Genomic DNA, 19,073 nt, shown 5'->3' with positions numbered 1-19,073 from the left:
ATTCTTGCTAATTTGAATTTTTAAATATCAAAATTGTTTGATACAATTGATACAATCTGAATAAGAAAAACTGTCCTTTTAAATGTGTACAGTTTAAAAATAACCGTTACCATGCTCGAATTCGAGCTCGAATGCGCCCGCGGTCTGAGTTCGAGACACTTCGGGTTTCGGTTCGGCATGCCGCTGTCAGGGCCGAAGTTTGACAGCGGCCGCACAATTTGACAGCCACGTCATCATACGTGTGTATGTTTTTGCATTGTTGTTGGTGGGATTGTCCGGTTGGCACTTTCGCGTTTTCACAGCTAAATTCACCTTTCCAGCACGCGCAGGTTGATCCGCGCCCGTACCTCGTCCGTAGTTGCGATCGAATCGTGCATCGTGCTCCGTGCATTCCAAAATAGCTTTCGTTTCACTGTCCCGTTGTTTGTAGTCCGCATCAAAGTCACAGTGTACAATGGTGGGTTTCTATCGATTTGTGATGGCGTGCGATGAAATGGCCGTGCTGGCTATAAATTGTCGCCCCTATGATGCATAAACGGTGCCGTGATTGTGACCCATTTCAATTCCCTCGTTCTTCAACAGCCTGCTCCAGCGAGTTCCACTTCCGTCGGCAGCGGTAGCCGATCACCGTCGAAGCCGACGTCCGCCCCGCGGGCAGCGGCCGGAGGTTCCAGCACGCTGAAGCAGCGCAAAACCACCACGACCGCGACCGCCGCCCGGAATCGTAACACGGGCACCGGATCCGGTGGCATGTGGCGCTTCTACACCGATGACTCGCCCGGCATCAAGGTGTAAGTATGACTGCCGGAACACTTTCCACCGAAGAAAGACGGTCGTGAGGGACTAACCTTGGTAAAAATTGCTCCGATTTGTAGTGGCCCAGTCCCAGTGCTCGTCATGTCGCTGCTCTTCATCGCCTCCGTCTTCATGCTGCACATCTGGGGCAAATACACGCGTGCATAAACAAGTCTGCTACATCCCACCATCGCTAGGCTTAAACGTGGAGGCATCAGTTCTCTTTCATCGTAAATAGATCTACAACCAGCCCAACAAGACCGCTGGGGAAGGACACGTGTCCGTCTCCCCGTTCTCTATCCGTGTTTTGGTCGCGTAAACCCATCCCGGAACCTCTTGCGGAACACGGCCCACTTGTTACGTGTCGGACATGGTGTTGAGATTCATTGGTTTTGTTTTCATCTTCCAATCCAATGGGCGGTAACGATCGGAGTAATAAGACACGGATCTTATGGTCCACCGAGTCGTTCGGTTTTTTTCTTTCTTTCCTTCTTTTCGTGTGAATGTTTGTGGAGACCCGCTACTACTAGCCGCTACTAATTTAAAATACTGCAAACCCCCCTTGTAGGTCAACGTAAGGCAATCTTTATTATTCGTACTGAGAGACACAATATAATTATATACAAACAAACCCTAAAACGAATGTGTTCGAAGATTACCCACTCCCCGGTGTAGGGCTGGAGGGTGAATTAATGATGACGTATGCAGGATGAGGAAAGCGAACCGACCAATGTTACGGAGACGGTGAGCTTGGGTGGACTAATTACAGGTAAGTGAAACATTCCGTATACCATTACTGCTAACCAAATGAACTTTTAGGGCGTTCATATGCGAAAAGTAATTCATTCTTCAAATTAACAATTAAATTAATGTATGACAGTTCTATCCGGTAATTGTCTCGGCAAGGTTTCGGGTAGGATGTACTCATTATGCCACGTTTTATTAATTAATACTTTTATTTACATTTTCATTTTGTATCATTAATTGCTAACAGTATGTAGTCTAACGAACTACACCTTTAATTTCTAAAATCAAGTACAGCAGTCGAATGTATAAATTGTACAAATACATTCGTTACAGCCGTGAACGTGATTCACATTCGCTTAACATATTGCACGAAAATTTATTAAAGTTTGTCATTAAATTCTTCAGTTGAAATCTGAACACATTATCTTCAAGTGTTCCTATTAGTTTAAATTAAAAATACTCTCATACATAAAAAGAAACACGATTTTCAAGAATTCATATTCAATAATAAGTTCTCCGTCAGCAAAATTGCTTATTCCTTAAGCCCGGATTACAGTTCCAGTGAACTCGAACGTGAAATTTTGGGGTTTTCTGTTAAACCTCATTAAATATTAATCAGACTATGACTTATTCTACACCAAAAGAAAGGATATTCTATTCTCCAACTATTTAGGCTATAAAACATATTGAAATAATAACATTAATACCTTTCCTCGTGATTTCCCGCTTTGGTCACGATGAAAACATTATGGCCAGCGGGGTATTGCAAAGAATTTCATTTAATTCATCTTGTCAATATGTTTTACAGTCTAAATTGTTGTGCGATAAGCAATATTCTGATGAATATTAAATGAAATACAGCAAAAAAACAACAATTTACTTACGTGAACAATAGTGATCACTGCAGTGTTTTTTAAAACAAATCGACATGTTTGTTGCCTTACAATGTTGTAATAAATACTTTTATGTGATCCTCCATCGGGCTCTTTGCAGCGGTACGGTCACATAGTATATATTAACCAATCAATTATAAATTTGCCTGCTTACTATCCTAGCTCAATACGTAGGACTGACTATTCTGCGACGGGGAAACCAATACGTCACTGAGAGCCAAGCCCACTCACTAGTGGAACCGCTTTGCGGTCTTGGCCTGCCTCAGGAATGTCCGAAACCGCTCACGGTCTCGTGCCTTCGTCTGCCAGTCCGTTAACCTGACCTTAATGGCAGGCGTCTCCACACCATCATGCCACCTCCGATTTGGGTCTACCACGCCTTATGGAGGACCTAAAAAGACTTTACCAGCCTTTGTGTCTGGCGAACCTGATACGCTGCACGACAGTGAGGTCGCCGTACATCTCGTATAGCTCGTCATTAGCCGACAATAGTGGCTCCTCCATTGTCCTTCCACACATACGGGGTCAAGTATCCTTCTGAGCATCTTCCTCTCGAACGCAGCTAAAAGTGTTTCGTCAGATTTGAACAGTATCCATGTCTCGGAGGCCTATGTGCGTACCGGTACTATATAGGTGCTATATATAGTCCCAGCTTCGTCCGTCACGACAGGTTCTTTGAGATGAACTGATTTCTCAGGTTGTAGAATGACCCGTTTACAGCCAACATCTTTGCGCGCTACTATTATCGATGCTGACCTTTGACCCAAGATAGGTGAAATCCTGGACGACTTCAAAAGTTCGTTCACTTTTGTGTACGTAACGCCTACGTAAGTTTGGATTCGTTATTGGTAGGGCCGCTGATGTTGCTACCATTTATGTGATCTTTGCCTCGTTTATGTGCAATCCGAGGTTTTCTGCCGCCTGCTCGATTCCTTGGTAGGCTTCTGCTACACAGGAGAGCCGCAGACCAACGAGGTCTATATCATCAGCGTATGCAAGGATCTGGGTAGACTGGTAGAAGATGGTTCCTCCATTCCTTTCAACTGTATGCTGACAATGGGAACAATCTTCGAAATTGGGAAACAACTTTGATATATTTATTGCTCAGCTCATCGTCTTCGACATTCCCCCAACATGTTAGCTAACTTTAGGTGCTCTCACAGGCTTGCCCAATTAAACGCCCCTTTCTTTCTAAAAATAATATCACAAAAAATCATACGTTTTTGTTTCACTTTATTTGTCAAGCACTCTGTTGCTTTTTTGGGGGAGTGATGATAGAATTACAATACACATTTTGAATAAAAATGATTAAATAGTCCACAATAAGGATGGAGCTAGAGAAGAAACACGACACTCTACTACACGTTACAATGCCTTTTGCTTACTCGTCCGTGGTGCAGTTTTGCAAAGTGTGTGCACGAAATTAGTGAGACACTAATAAAAACAAAAACACACACACACACAATGCGGCAAATCATTGTGACAAACCAGAGTTTGCTGGAATGACTTTGCGAAGATTTGGTCTCGTTCGTGGGTTTGCAACAGAAAAACCCACCAACAACAGGCTGGTGCTGGCAGGCAGGCAGGCATTGAACAAATTGATACAGAAATATTGTGAAGTAATAATGGAGGGAAAACCTAGCTGGAGTACAGTGTGGGTGGCAAAAGTTGCTTAAAACACGCGTATTAATTTTGTTGGTTTTGTTTTGTTTTTCGTACGACACACAAAAGTTACAGTTTAAAATTTGAATTACACATCAAAACAAATACTACGCACGCGGTCAGACACCAGTGGTCAAGTAGATATGCTAAGGTCAAGCCAAACTAGAAAGTGCTTTAACCCTTAATGAGCGGTTGGGCCCATGAAAGGGTGGTGTGTCACGGATTGATAGTTACTTCTTGGTGAATAGTAAATTGTTCGATTAGTTTGGGTCGGTGCGCTCTCCTATTAAGCTAGTAAGATATTAGAGCTAGTGTGAATCATAGTTTGTAAGTAAGTAAGTTGGGAAAAAATGCACAATATATGGTTATTGTTGTTTTCTTAATTATCTGCCGACAGCTCGTTGATGTTGTTGTTAATCTCGAGCACCTGCTGCACGAACTCGACGTCGTGCACGGACTCGGCCAGATCCACCATCAGGTCGATCAGGTCGCCGAGCTTCATGCGCAGCTGGGGGGCCAAATTTTCCAGATGGGCCAATACCGGGTCAGGAATCTGTGCGTGGAAAAGGCATTTGATTAGATTTGAAAGTAATGAACAAACTGTCCTTTCTCGCCTAGCAAGCGACTTACCGTTTCCGGATCTTTGAACTGTGCAAACTTGCACTTCTGCTTCACCTGCGTGCCGTTCGCGTTGTCGTAGAACAGCGTCACCTGTGCATCGTGCGGGTTCGGCACGACCGGGAAGTACAGCCCGGCGCACACCCGTCCCTTCGCGTCGCGGGACAGCAGCGAGCGGAAGTTGTACACCAGGTTGCGGCGCACCGTCACATCGATCGCGGTGCGGTACGGACGCGCAACGTACACCAGCGACTCCTCGTACTGCTGCTTGGCGCCGCGCGTCATCCGCTCCGTCCAGGTGATGTAGTCGCTGCTGAGGTCGTGCAGGGCGTAGCTGTACTCGCGCTTGCAGTGCGGCTCGTCCGACTGCGTGAACCAGCCGGTGTGCGGGTACTTCTGGTCCTTCATGACGGTGACGGCGCGCGCCACGTGGTAGCCCGGGTCGAGGATCAGCACACCTTCGCGCCCGCCGACCACTATCTTCATCGCTACCATCGCGTGCTCCTTCTCCAGCGTCGACCCGGCGTACTCGATGCCGTTCTCCTCGCAGTGCTGGATGTACGAGTCCGTCTCGTCTAGCGCTTCCTCGCACGATACCAGATAGAACAGACGTGCAATGTCCGGATGATGTTCAGCGATTCTGTAACGAGTGCAGTGTCCACGGGAGTGACGTTAGCGATTTGTCTCTTGTCAAAACCAACCCTCCCCCGCGTTAAAGAAAACCTACCTAGACACAATTTCCATTGCCAAACTAACACACATATGGTGCCGACGGTTGATCGGGATGGTGTAGTGCTGGAAATGCGTCCGCAGCTCACCGCGGCCGTGACGGTGAGCTCCCCGGTAGGCCCGGTAAAAATCCACAAAGTTGTTCGCCGTGTTGTAGTGCGTCTCCTCCAGCATCCGCTGCAGCTTGGTTTCGATCAGCCCGATCAAATCCTCGTACTGCCACAGCTTGTCGACGACGAACGGGGTGACCGGCCGGGCGGACCACTTCGGCAGCGGCAGCGGCTGCCGGATCGGCCACGCACCGTTCGTCTGATCGAACGCGCCCAAATTGTAGCTATCGCCATCGTCCGCAATCCAGTGGGTGCCGTTGGGCAGCCGGGACGCGACCGCGACGGCGGCGGCCAGTTCGGTCTCGCCCGTACCATCGTCGGGGCCGGCGCCGGTTGCGACGCAACCGTGCGGGCCACCGTTGGTGCATGATACGGAGCGGACCACCGGCCGCGGCCGCGATGGCGGTGCTGCTGCTTCGTCGCTGGTAGTCACATCGTGCCTGTGACTGTCCGGTTCGGTCAATCGTCGGGCAGATCGACCGGCGACGCTCCCATGGTCCTCCCGAACCACGGGCCGTAGTTCGTTCCGCTCGGTTCCGAGTCAGCTTGGCCACTCGTTGCCCCAGCGGCCAACGGTCGGTACGTACGCGCCATCTTGACGTTCAACGCTAGCAATTTTCACGGTGCTGCTGTTGCTGTTCGCACAGATAAGATCGCTCCGGCCCTGCTTGCCAGCCAGGCCCGGTTCGTCCCCTTTTATAAACGATGGTTTTTCACGCTCTGGACAATGGGAGAGGAAACAACAGGGAGAGAGAGAGAGAGAGAAAAAAAATGTAAAGTTAGTAGAATGTTTAAAATAATTTAAAGGGTAAAAGATTTGATTAAAAACTTCCTCCAGTTTTGTTGTGAATGCAGCGCGAGAGTTTATTCGAGCACATTTGCTCGAATTCGGGCTCGAACGCCCAATTACTGTGCAGAACAACAATATGGAACACGATAATTTGAGGATTGTTTTAGTAAAGTTAGCACTTAGTGCAAAAATTTGAATTTTTCATTAAATGTCGTGTCCTTGCTAAGCAATTGAAACTCCTCTTGCTTATACTTATACATTTCAAAAGAGCAAAAAATATGAAAATTGAATTTAATGTAGATGGTAAGCTCAAATGCTTACAGCTACCATTTTTAATGTTTTGCCTGATTGTATTTCGAAAAGTTCGATATAAAATGTAGATAAAAAAATATTTGCGAATATTGTGAATTATACTGTACATAGAATATCGCTCTCACGATATGCTTGTTCTGCTCTTTATTCTCTCTCTTCCTCGTTCGCTCGTTGTTACGCTCTTCAAGTTGAGTTAAAATATCGAGAGGCACATAGAGCGCAAAAGAGAAAGGGAGATAAAAACAAAATACTCGTAGTAAGGTCGTAGTAAAAAAAGGCGTATAAAAAAAACTACAAACCAAAACAACACCCGACCAACACCAGCTGTTGGTTGTTGGCGGCCAACGTTTGCGCGTGTTTTTGGGAGCGTAAAAGAGCGCATGCTTCGTAGCGAGAAGAAGATTTGGTTGTTCGGCAAAACGCGTTCAACTGTTCAAGAGCGTTGTTGAGGAACGAAAAACCCCTCTCTGCCCCCTTGTTTGATAAGGGCATAACAACCGCTTGCCATAGCATGCGTAAAGCGAATGAGTGAATGGCGCTGGTTTGAATGTCATTTCATCACGTGTCATGAAAGCGCCTCCAACAACGACGCGATGCGAATGTGCCATTCTCTTCGCACCAATATCGCGCTATCTTTCTCGGACACACTAACCAGATCCTGCTGCAACAAGCTCTTTCGTACGCTTTCGTGCAGGGTAGAGTGCAAATGGGAGCAATTAAGCATCAAGGAATTCCACCATCTTGCCATAAAGTAAACAGCGGGCTGTGGTGGCTGCGAGGAGGGCGTTATGTTCCGTTACAGCAGCGGTGCAATTACACAGGTACACAGGTCCTCAGGATGGCTGATGGTGTTCATCTGAGCCGCTGCGAGAAACGTTCCCCCGTTTTGCCAACCCTGAAAATGTGGTACCATCAGGCAAATGATGTGTCTCGCGCACATGTGTGCGCTATCCAGGACAGGGGGGGCAAAGTCCAGCCAAGCTGCGCTCGGTATCGTAGTTGTCGTTGTGCCATGTTTACTGACGTTGAATCATGCCACGTTCCACGATATCTTCGCATGGTGGTTAAGTTGTTTTTTTTTTTGTTGCTCCCTGTTTGTGTGCACACCATACGATCGACACAGCCACGACCACGTCCGGATTGATGGCGAGATGCGTCATGTGGTTTCAAGAACACATTGGCGATAATAGTTCGCAGGGTGTGTGCGAGGGAATGAAAGTAAACAGATTGCATGGCAACAGATCGTTACAGCAGACGGTGTAGATTGCAGTTGTTTTGTGCCTTTTTTGATTGCTGTCCCAAAATTGCCACCATCTTGTGTCTGTGGTGCGTCGACCTTCATACGGCCAGTCGTATGCGTAAAATGGCACAGACATTTGTACAATCCAATTCCGAGGTGTTACGATTAATTCAATTACCAACACAGCGACGGGAAGGCTAATCCAATTATGGACAATCGTCTAACAAAGCATATCCGGTCACAGACGGGTACATGCAAACGACCTTCGTTTTGGGGTGTCATTTTAATGAACTAATCCTTCGCGGATGTCAAGTGACGCCATTTTTCGAAGGGGTCTGTCTAGTTCGTTTTTTCTCCCTAGCGCCCTATCGCCTATGTTGATTATTTGTACGTTTCGATTTTTATCTAGCCTGTTACATAAAGCAATAATCTTTAAAGTATTTTTTAATCATTACTTACCCATACAACGGCCTAAGCCCCAGTGAAGAAAATTGTCCTTTCGGCCACCTTTAGCACGAAAGTGATGCCCGTTGGTGCGTAACTCGTTCAAGGTGTTTTGACGGTAGGTGCAAATTGAAAACGAGAAAATATTGCAAACCAACCGCTTATTTTTTCCTTGTTGTGATTGCTTTTCAACAGCTATTTGCTCCTACTTTCAAGGGGAAAAAGTCTTTTTCTCCGGGACGTAACTACGTGTCCCAAAATGGTAACCAGTACAGTTTGCTCGACTGTCTTTCTTCTTTAGTTTAATTTACTTTACAATTTAGGTTTTCGCTTTTTCGTCAAAATTACACGGTTAAAAAATGGGTTAAACATAAAGAAACGACGACGGTGGTGGTGTTTGTAACGCACACTCACACACCACGAATTACAAAACAACTTCACACACAAACACGCGCGACAGACGCTTCAGGGCGTTCTGTTAGGTTTTACGGGGGGTTTTTTTTTGGATGCGTTTTTAGCGCTCTGTAGTCCAACGTATGGCGTACATTGACGCTGCTTGGTTGTGGTCGGTAGACTCAAACGGATTTGAGCTACCAGACAGAAAAAAAGGGAAATTTAGATTACTTCACTCCCTGTTTGGTTTTTGTTTCACTGCACACACAGAACTACTTTTTTGTACTGCACTGTTCGGTTGCGGGGGGCCTGCTCAGGCGAGGCCTACTTGGCTTGAAGATACACACAGGAGAGACACCCGATCGACTCAATCGCTCGAATGCGATTGCTTTGTTTTCGTTCGCGGAAGCGAAGGCATTTATAAAGCCGCGAGTTCAATGTGCGCGCGAATATACACACACACACACACACACAGCTAGCCACTCAGAGGCGCGGGCTCTTGTTGGTGTTTGTTTTGGCTCGTTCCCTCCTTATCGCACCGTTTGTGCCAGAGCGTTTCCGTCTCGCTTGCTCGCGTCACGTTTGCCAGTGGCTGCCAGCGTTGTGTGGGTTAAGCCAGTGTAGCTTAAGTCGGTTCGAGGCGGAACGGACACGCACACACCGCTGTAAGCTGCTGCGGGGAGGAAAAAAGAGACAGAAAAACAGAGTGAGGTATAAATGGTGTGTGAGTGAACAGGGTAGGCTACAATGTTTTGAATGCGAGGTAAAAGAAACGGGCAAGGTAAACACAGACGAAAGGGGCGCGATCGTACGGAGGGTATGATGGAATAGGGGAAAAAAACGGGGCCATAAACAATCGGTCCGTTGCTTTCACCATAAACAAAAAAGAAAAGAGTTGATGCTGCGCATGTCCTAAGTGGAAAAGGTGCCAAAATGTAAAGGGTAGACACAGTTGACTGCTTAAAAACGATCACCACAGAATAAGATAAATGATTTCAGTTTAAATTTAACAATCGTCACACAAAACAAGGCTTTATATGGCCTGTTATGATGTGGAATAGAGCGAGAGGTCAAATAGAGCAATTAGCATGACGACGGCGCAACATAGAGGAGGTCAAGGGTACATTTCTCGATTCCAGATGAGATCTTTTCCTATGGGTTAAATTTGGCTCTTGTAATTTTTACAGGAACACTATAATTCTCTGTCCTTCAATATGGATGAAAAGTCTCTGTAATCAGCTGCTACGCAGTAATATATTCTTGTTAATTAGTTGTGTACTATCCACCTGGCATAACATTCTGCCATGTTAAGACGACATTTAACACACTCCCCACCTTGCATTTCTGGCACCGAAAGTACGCGCGACCTTTGCCAACTTGACAAACAAACCCGAAACACAGCTGTGAGTTGTGTGTATTGTGTTTTGAATATGATTGCGCACACAATGGTGTGTGAAGGCTCGCGCAAAACAAAGTACGCAACGGCATGGTGGATCTTATTTTTGCGCTTTAATTGCGCACCAGAAATTGCAGCAAACTAGGCCATCAAGCCGGTTTTCCGCTACATACATTGGGCCTTTATAAGGTGGCGAGGAATTTGATCAGATTACCATACGCCAGCGAGGAGCGGTTGTTTGACTAGAACTGCATAAACACGCACCTTCCGTGGGCACGTGAGTCACGTGGTTGCCGGCGTCCCCGTCAATCATGAGTTCCGTAGTGTGTGCAGCGCTCAATACGGTAGGAATTCTCCTACCCGCTCATCCACTGCTCTGTGCGTGCCCGAGCAGAACGTGCCGTGTAACCTTAAACCGGACGTTGGAAATTTCCACTCCCGCTGTGGTGAAGGAAAGCCACCGCCCGATCCCTTACCACACAACGCTTTGATAAGATTGTGTTGAATTGATGGAATCAAGTCTTGCGGTTCGGTGTCTATTGTGTGCACCCATCCACCCAGCATCCAGCGCATGAAGGTGTGTTCACGCGATGCTCCTCCCGCTGCATGATGGACGTAAATATATAAATTATGAAATTCATTGCAATTGTACTTTGTATTGTCGGTCGCCCTGAGCAGACGGAAGACACAGGGACGGAAATGCATCACACCATGGGAGGGATGGCTTTCTTTCCACTGCACGTGTCGTTCATCAAACGTACAGGCGAAGGTCAAACCAGATGGGCCGCTTTCTTGCCCGCGTTTGCATTTCATTGCAGCAGCGCTGCTCTAAATATTGAGCTGGACATAGACGATGAAAGATGGCCGTCCATCGGTCTCAGCGTTTGCTGAGCGTTGGTGATTGTTTAGTGTACATGGGCGATTTAATTGCAGAGGAAACGAGGGCGCTTGGAATGTGACCATGAGAGCCATGTTGTAACTAACTCCTCGAGTAAATAGTGATAGCACAATGTTCACTAGCACAACATATCCGGTTCGAAGGACCGAAAGAGTCGTGTTTTTTTTTTGCTCTTTCGAAAACATGATGCACTCTAGAAACTCTGATAACTTGTGACATGAACGATTACGAGAGGAGGGAGGGACTAAAGAATCGGAAGAAAAATCCAGTAAAAGGCGGAATATTCCATCTCTGCTCCAAAAACAATCTCCAAAACATGCACACAAACAAAACTTTCCATTAGTCCGCAAACGGAGATAAACAGTCGCTACGTCACCAGTCATGTCCCCATCAGCTGTAAACCAGATGATAAATAGGGTGAACGATTCATCCAACCCTCCCAAAATATCACATGCCAAGCGTGGACCAAATCACGACACGACATTTCACTTCGCACGAAGATTAGCATCAGCAACCCGCTCACGCATACACCGAGCATGTGATAACAGGGTTGTGATCAATGGCGAATGGCGAATATTGCGTCTTTTCGCACCATCAAATGGTGTGGTATTGTGGGGCAGTGAACAGTGAGTGACACTAAGCCTTCCCGCCATCAGGTCTTGTCGCATTTGGATGGTGTAAATGGTGTTTTGTTTGGTATTTCACTTGACAACTGCGAGAAAGCGTTATCTGAGCATGACCAAGTGGTAAAGGCTGTTGTGCGCAGAATGTAATCCGCTGCAATTACAGTCGTTTGCCTCGAAGAATACAGTTTTTGTCCTTAATGCACTTGTTTTCAATGTTTATCTCGAGGGCAATAATGTTTGACAGTAAGTCAAACGCTTGATTTAGTTTTGTTGAAATTGTTTGCTTCCATGTTCAGGGAATTGAGGAAACAGAATCAATAATTGAATGATTACCAATTAAATTTAACCATTTTCATGCAGATTTTTCAGTATTAGAAAATTCTGCAAAGTTGATATTTTTAGGTTTTAACACGGACATTGACATTGACATTGATTAAATTGAATTAGTTTCTACGCAAAAAAGATGAAATTACAAACTATTTTTAATGCCGTTGTGACGCAACAGAAAAGTTATCATGAATTGGCTGTGGTTATCAAAGTTATCATGAAAGCAAAGTTATCATGAGTAACCAGTGGAAATGACTGTAAAATATACAACATTTAACAGGTTTTTTGTTCAATGTTATTATGAATGAAATAATAAATAAAATACAAGTTTGGATTGCTTCAGGCAAGCTTATCAGACTCTTTAAACATGTAAACATTACAAAAGAGGGTCGAGAGCGTGCGCGTTATCTTACGAGTTGTCCCATAAACACTTGACACATACATCCGAACATGGAAAGCTCCTAAACACTAATTTTGGCCTGATAACATTCAGAAAAACCAAGTTTTTTTCGGACATTTTTTCATGGAAGCGCCTACAATGACTCTCCAAGAATCGTCTTTCAAATGACATCAGCATCAGAGCATGAGATTCAATGGAGTCAATTAAGCATCACGCTCAGAGCTAATATTAGGAGCTCTTGTTATGAATGATTTCATTGCTTCCATTTACTGATAAGTGTCTGTGTCATCTCACATCACAGACACTCTGAGAGTGACTAGTGAGCGCTAATCGCTTGAACAAATAGCATCGGCAGCCGCCGGTGGATTACACGGCTTAAGAAGATGGCCTCCCTGCGGCTGTAAGTATTGCTTCACCCTTATCTCACATGATCATCTTCAAGTGATAAAAACATACAATTTATCATTTTAGTTACTTTTTGCTGTTTCTCAACATTTGGTTTAACACCTCCGGCACGGAAGCTAAAGCACCTTCCCGTCCGGTTCAGCCGTACCACTACGATTACAGCCGCATCCAGGAAACGGACCAGGCGTGGAAATGCTGGAAGGAAGGCTACAGACCACCACCGGCAACTTCCAACAAAATCCACGAGCAAGGCAACGGTACGGTGGCGGAAATCGAACGTATCCTGCGCTTCGATCAATCCAACACGGTCCTCTTCCTGTTCACCAGCAACTCGGACAACCAGAATCTTCACACGACGTTCACAGTTGAGCGTAACAAGCTCGTCCGCCTATCGCTGGATAATGCGGGATTGGAACGATTGGAGCTGACGCTCCTCGGTCGTGAGAATGACTGCCGTTTGGCGGACCTGTCCGTGCCGCGCAATCGGTTGCGCGATCTTCCCACCGGAGTGGAGCGACTGACTGCGCTTCGAAAGCTCGACTACAGCTACAACCTGCTGGAGGAGTTCAAGCTGGATCGTTTGGCGAATGCGGCGGGGCTGAAGCAACTGCTGCTGAGCCACAACCGATTGGAGCGCTTCGTGGCGACGGAGCAGGTGAATTTGGCAGCGCTGCACAAGCTAGACCTGTCGAACAATAGGCTGCGGGCGCTGGATGCGTCGTACTGGACGATGCCCCAGCTAGAAACGTTTCACGTCGATAATAATCGGCACCTGACGGTGATTGACGGCTGGACGCGGGCAAAGTTTCCACTGGTGAAGGGTTTCGATCCGGCCGGTACGAACAATTGGAACCAAACGTGGCTCAAGTCTGTGCAGTAAGGATTCGTAAGGATATTGTATGAATTTAAGGATGAAATGAGGACGCTCTATACAATAACTACGCTATTTGGAGCTCTCTTTGTGCTACGGCTTTGTTACGTAGCTACACGAATAAAAGGTTCCTGTCATAATCTCACGTGTCCCAAAAAAGCCACTTATTCCGTTTTGCATGCTCCCGAATAACCCCTTTCCAAAAGGCAAATTATCGATCCAGCAATCGTCCGATGGCTAGGAAAACAGCCTAAAAATCTAACATTCTTCTACGAAGTGCTTCGCCTTTACCTTTACATAACTACGCCAACCTGCAACATGCCTCAAGTGACATTCGCCATTCTTTCGGTTTCGGAAGAGGGACGGGTTAAAAATACTCTCCAACCTTGCGACAACAATTGCGCGACTGTGGGGTTTGCAGGTCCTCAGCTCCCTAGCAACGGTGTGTCGTCGTTCGGGAAATGACGTTGATACGCTGTACCGTGCGGACTGTGCTGTTGGCATGAAACTGTCTGCAGCAAATTCACAAAACAAAACATTATGCTATACTACCACACCAATCGCACCAAAGCATGGTGAGGTTGGAAAATGGCGACACACACACAGCACACACTGCAGTAGCAGCAGCAGCAGTGTGTGTGGTGTGTGTGGTATTTCTCTGCACAAACTGCAGCTAACGAACCGCAACTAACGAGACGACGACTGCATTCCGATCGATAAATGAGGTTCGGACACACTTGCATGCTGAACACGGTCGGAGTGTAGCGGACCAGGAGGAAACTAGAACGAAGGTTAATGACTCTTGATGATGGTTTTGCGCTGACGATAAAGCATTGGGCGTGAAATAAAAGCTCCAGTGCAAAAGGTGGAACAGGGTGCTCTGTTGTCTTTGTGGTAGGTTTGATCGATACGACTCTCGAAGGACATTCAGGTTGCATTCGAAGAGGGTTGCCCTGGGAAAGAAGAGCTATATTTACCTTTGATTTCTTAGAGCACGTTGTGCGCGATTTTAGTCGCTAACGACTGTGCAGTATGTCGTCTAGTTTTATATTCCCCTGATGACCTTCCGGGTTTCCCTCGTGCCGTATCCTCTCTTTGGCTTCTCTATACGGGTTGTAAGCTTATTCGGAATGGGTAGTGGGCGGTAGTAGTAGTTGTAGCAGCAGCAGTTAGTAGTAATAATAATTAAAGGGAGGTAAACACGCTATTCCCACGATGCGCTTTAATGTTTATTGATATTTTTAACGTAAAATATTAAATCACAATTAAAATAAACCAGAAGCACTATCAACGGTTCGACCATCTTCGCTGACACCATTTCCTTCTTTCCACAAACACCGGACGCGACGTAATGATGGCAGAGAGGGAGAGAGCGCACACACAGAGTGAGATAGGATATACTTCTGCTACTACTCGTCCTGCTGTTGTACTAGATTTCACTCGTCGTTCACTGTGAACATACAGCCCCGTCTTGCTGTACAGCAGGAGACTCGCCTTTTATTGATCGATTGTGTCCCCGTTATGGGTGACGCTCCTGCCAGGACGCTGCCGCCTGGTGCGAGCTGTTTTGTTGCTGTGTTAATTTACACTCTTTCTTCTTTTTTTATTTAACAAACAGTGTAAGGGAACTCAATCCATACGGAAAAAGGTACACACACGCACGCACACACTCGACGAACTGAATCAAATCAAAGCAGGAGAATTCCTTTCCTAGGGAAATGGAAAACCCAAAAGAAACGGGAACAATAAAACACAGGAGACTATCCCTCCTGTCCTGTCCTGGGTGGGTGTTCTGGGATTTTCGTGGTTTCAACTTCCAAGAACTGATGTCTGATTTTTCTTCCCTTTTTTCACTGGCTCTAAAAGAAAACTAGAAATTCCCTCTACGGTGTGGTGTGTCGAGCAAAACGCCCTGCTGGCGTTGCTGCCTGAGAGAAACTGAATTTTCCCAACGCGCTGCCAAACCGAGCAAGGGAAAACGGTCGCGATGCTGAGGTACTAGTGACTCTCTTTTTAGAAATTGCTTGCGAGGAAAACTCTCGCTCATTTTCTCTCCCATTCCTTGTTTTGCTCTTTTTTGTCGAGTCTATGCTCAACCACAAGTACACACGCTGGTGAGGTAAAATCGGTCCTGAGACACGTTGCCCCGTGGAAAACTGCACGTTATTATTACTCGAGGGTGTCCCTATCCTTCTTGTTGGTCTTCTTTCGCATGCGATAAGCATGCGCTGCTATCCCGGTTGCCAACGGGAAACCACGTACGTCGGTTAGTCATCGTCTGGTCTAGGTCTTGGTAGTTTTAGGGGCCTGCGTTGGCAACCTTGGCTTGATTGGAACGTATGGTTTCAATTAGGATGAAAGGATACACGGGGGGTGGCAAAGGTTAAGTCTTTGTAGCGTTCCACGAAAGTCCTGGCGCTTGTCGATAAATTGTGCTCTACCATGGCGACCGACCTTTCACGTTGGTGGTGAACTTTCATCAAGTGCGCGCAGGCTAGTTACGTAAATACGGTTGATTATTTGATGAACTACTCAACGAAATGATTACGACACTATGGTGATTGTTGGATTGGCGCTTACGGATATTGGGATGGAGGCACTCTATACGTAACACAATCAAGCTGCTAGTTTGCTCGCTTTAAAAACGGTCGTTCTTGGTATACCTCTTAACGGTAATTTCATCGTCCTTTTCTTAAAAACAGTTTTTTGGATACTCAATTACTTATCTTAGTTAGCACTACATTGAGTTGATTTGTACAGGTTATCTGTAAGAGATTCTATGCAGACAGCGGAGAGCTTGACGAATTTCGTGGATATCATCCATAACATATCTAGCACATGAACAATCTGTGTGATTGCAGTTTGTGGTTTTAGCCAGTAAATTAATGATTTCATATAAATTAAAACATCACTGTAGAAATATTCTTCCTAACCCTTCTGGATCGACATGTCGACATCGACATCCCACTCCGAAAACTTACTTACTTCGGTTACCATCTTCTATTAGTCTGTTAGTCTATTAGTCATTGGGCAGCGGCTCACTTATATAGCAGAAGCATACCAAGGTATTGAGTACGTGGCAGAGAATCGGAACTTGCAGATAAACGAGGCAAAGACCAAACTGATGGTGGCAACATCAGCGACCCTATAAACAAAAAAATACCGATCTCGGGTCAAAGGTCAGTAACGACAATAGCATGGAAACAGCAAGCAAGAATGCTGGTTGCCAGCCGGTCATTCTATAGCTTGAGAAAGCACTTTACTTCGAAGAAAGAAGACATTTTTGGCCCCGTATGTGTAGAAGGTCTCGTGATACAGTCGTCATTTTGCACGACTTTACAATATGCCTAGCATAGGGTCAAGCCCTGTATGGACCGTGGATCCCATAGGTAGGGCTGACTGTCCCACTATCCTAAGTCACTGATAGTTCAGCCCGTTTGCGATAGTGTCAGGTCTAGACTTATAGCGGTTATTGTGGCAAAGAAGAAAAAGGTTTGTGGAAGGACAATGGTGGAACCGCTAAAACGATACCACGGCCATGTTATACGCATAGTACTGGGCGACTCAGCCGGTAAATTTAGGGTTTTCTCTTCTTTAGATAATGTTTCTGAACTTTTAAATCGGACAAGCCATTGGATGATGGATGTGCCTGGTATTTTATCGATAGTGATATGATATTTTAAAGTATTGCACATAAAAATTATAGTAAGAATTCAATAGTTGAACACTTTTTAGTTGACTGGTTTCCTAATTGAACGGTTGAAAATTCAATTAAAGAACATGCATTTGTAAAGTAGTAGAAGGTTGATTCAGTGAATCTCAGCTCGAGAGATACCAAGATGTCAATTTGCTTCTGAGCGGGATTGGAACCGAAATAACATGGACAGAAAACTACTCGCAAAAATATCCCATTTCCCAAGTGACACAAATGCACTAGGCGACAATTAAACGTCTCATGCTTTCAACCTATAAGAAACCTAAAAGACTTCATTTAGCAGTCGGTAAACGACTGATGCATTTTAAAAATAAAAAGGAGCTAGTGGCGCCATCTGTTGGTGCCAGTCTTTGATTTGCACCCAGCCAGTGGAGATTTCTTTGATTTGAGAGCTTAATCCTTCCGTCTGCACTGATGTATGGTTTCGCCTTGAAGTTTTGCATTGCTATTACTAGAACGGCTATACAATTGTTTAAATACTGAACTTTTAAGTCAACCATAAGAACCGAATCCAGAGACTTTAGTAATGGTTGTTGGTATTTATATCCGTGCATCTGACTCCAGGACCATTTTGACCGATTTTTAAACTAAACACATCACAAGAAAAGGATAGCTATATCACGATGAGTTAAAAAGCGCCATCTATTGAGCAAACATATCAGTGAAGCTATGAAGCATTCGTTTCTTCTATGGATAGTAGATTTTCCAGACGTTTAAGCATAATCTGTGGCGTTTGGTTAAGCTGTTAAAATCATCCAAATAATCACGATATGAATCGAAAAAGCGTTTGACAACATGTGCGATAAAATCGCATGCGATGGGGCAAAGTCATGGCTCTTACTCCGTCAGCTGGTTCCTTCAATCCACAGTCAAGCACACTGAAACAAGAATGAATACGATAACTGGCAACTTGAACGGGGAATACAATACCAAATTTTCTCTCGTTCGATTCTAGTGCTTCCGACGAACTCAAGTGTTTTTCGACATATATAATAGGTCTGTAAATTATCCCTATCGACTAGTACAGGCGTCCCCCGAGCTACGACCCTCTCGAGTTACGACGATTCGCAGATACGACGATTTTGATTTTGACATTGAAAAGTTGTCATCGAGAAGAAATTGATGTATATTTTTGAATTTCTGAGCTGATAACCGTTACACACACATTTCCAAAGATTCCACAACTACCCGATATTGAATATCTATATCGTGTAAACAACTTTTTGTGTAAAATTAATTCATTATCGAACATTATTTCAAATAAAAAACACGATATAATAGATTTCGACTCTTCAACTTCGGTTATAAACTTTACATTGACAGATATTCGACATACGACTTTTTCGACTTACGCCTTGCGTTGGGACTTTTTTTCGGTCCCAAATACAGTCGTATCTCGGGGGACACCTGTAATTTATTCTCAACTTTATCGACAGTTAAATTGAGTTTACTCTTTGTGTTCCACTCGCAAAAAGTGCAAAAATTATAGCATCGAAAAGTGCCATAAAACCGGATCGTACCGTTCCGACCATTCCATCCCGATTTCTGTGTTGCCCATCCCTAGCAACGCCCGACTTGACGTTTCGAATGTAAACAAAGCGCAACGTAAACAACAGCGTATCGTCCACCACTGCTTAGAAACGGATAAAACACAAAAAAGAGAAATTACTAATGTTTGCAACGAAACCATACCGACAACAGT

At 45.2% G+C, this 19,073-nt stretch overlaps 3 protein-coding genes across 3 annotated transcripts; 2 read left to right on the top strand and 1 right to left on the bottom strand.

Moving 5' to 3' along the window:
* The first annotated feature begins 236 nt into the window (after window positions 1-236).
* Window positions 237-1,434, top strand: LOC121599675 (protein transport protein Sec61 subunit beta-like). The gene is made up of 3 exons (XM_041927678.1): window positions 237-457; window positions 583-791; window positions 876-1,434. Exons 1-3 carry the CDS (start codon window positions 455-457, stop codon window positions 961-963), a joined length of 300 nt encoding a protein of 99 aa, XP_041783612.1. The 5' UTR covers window positions 237-454; the 3' UTR covers window positions 964-1,434.
* Window positions 1,435-3,651: 2,217 nt separating this feature from the next.
* LOC121599673 lies at window positions 3,652-6,094 on the bottom strand. Its single transcript, XM_041927676.1, has 3 exons — window positions 5,443-6,094; window positions 4,728-5,355; window positions 3,652-4,650 (listed from the first exon to the last, which is right to left on the bottom strand). Exons 1-3 carry the CDS (start codon window positions 5,616-5,618, stop codon window positions 4,477-4,479), a joined length of 978 nt encoding a protein of 325 aa, XP_041783610.1. The 5' UTR covers window positions 5,619-6,094; the 3' UTR covers window positions 3,652-4,476.
* Window positions 6,095-12,687: 6,593 nt separating this feature from the next.
* LOC121599674 (adenylate cyclase-like) lies at window positions 12,688-13,801 on the top strand. The gene is made up of 2 exons (XM_041927677.1): window positions 12,688-12,780; window positions 12,852-13,801. Exons 1-2 carry the CDS (start codon window positions 12,764-12,766, stop codon window positions 13,663-13,665), a joined length of 831 nt encoding a protein of 276 aa, XP_041783611.1. The 5' UTR covers window positions 12,688-12,763; the 3' UTR covers window positions 13,666-13,801.
* The last annotated feature ends 5,272 nt before the right edge of the window (window positions 13,802-19,073 follow it).

This window comes from Anopheles merus, chromosome 3L (assembly GCF_017562075.2).
Source record: "Anopheles merus strain MAF chromosome 3L, AmerM5.1, whole genome shotgun sequence".
Taxonomy (NCBI): domain Eukaryota; kingdom Metazoa; phylum Arthropoda; class Insecta; order Diptera; family Culicidae; genus Anopheles; species Anopheles merus.
The sequence above is the reverse complement of the archived record's forward strand: the minus strand, read 5'-3'. Positions and strand labels throughout refer to the sequence as shown.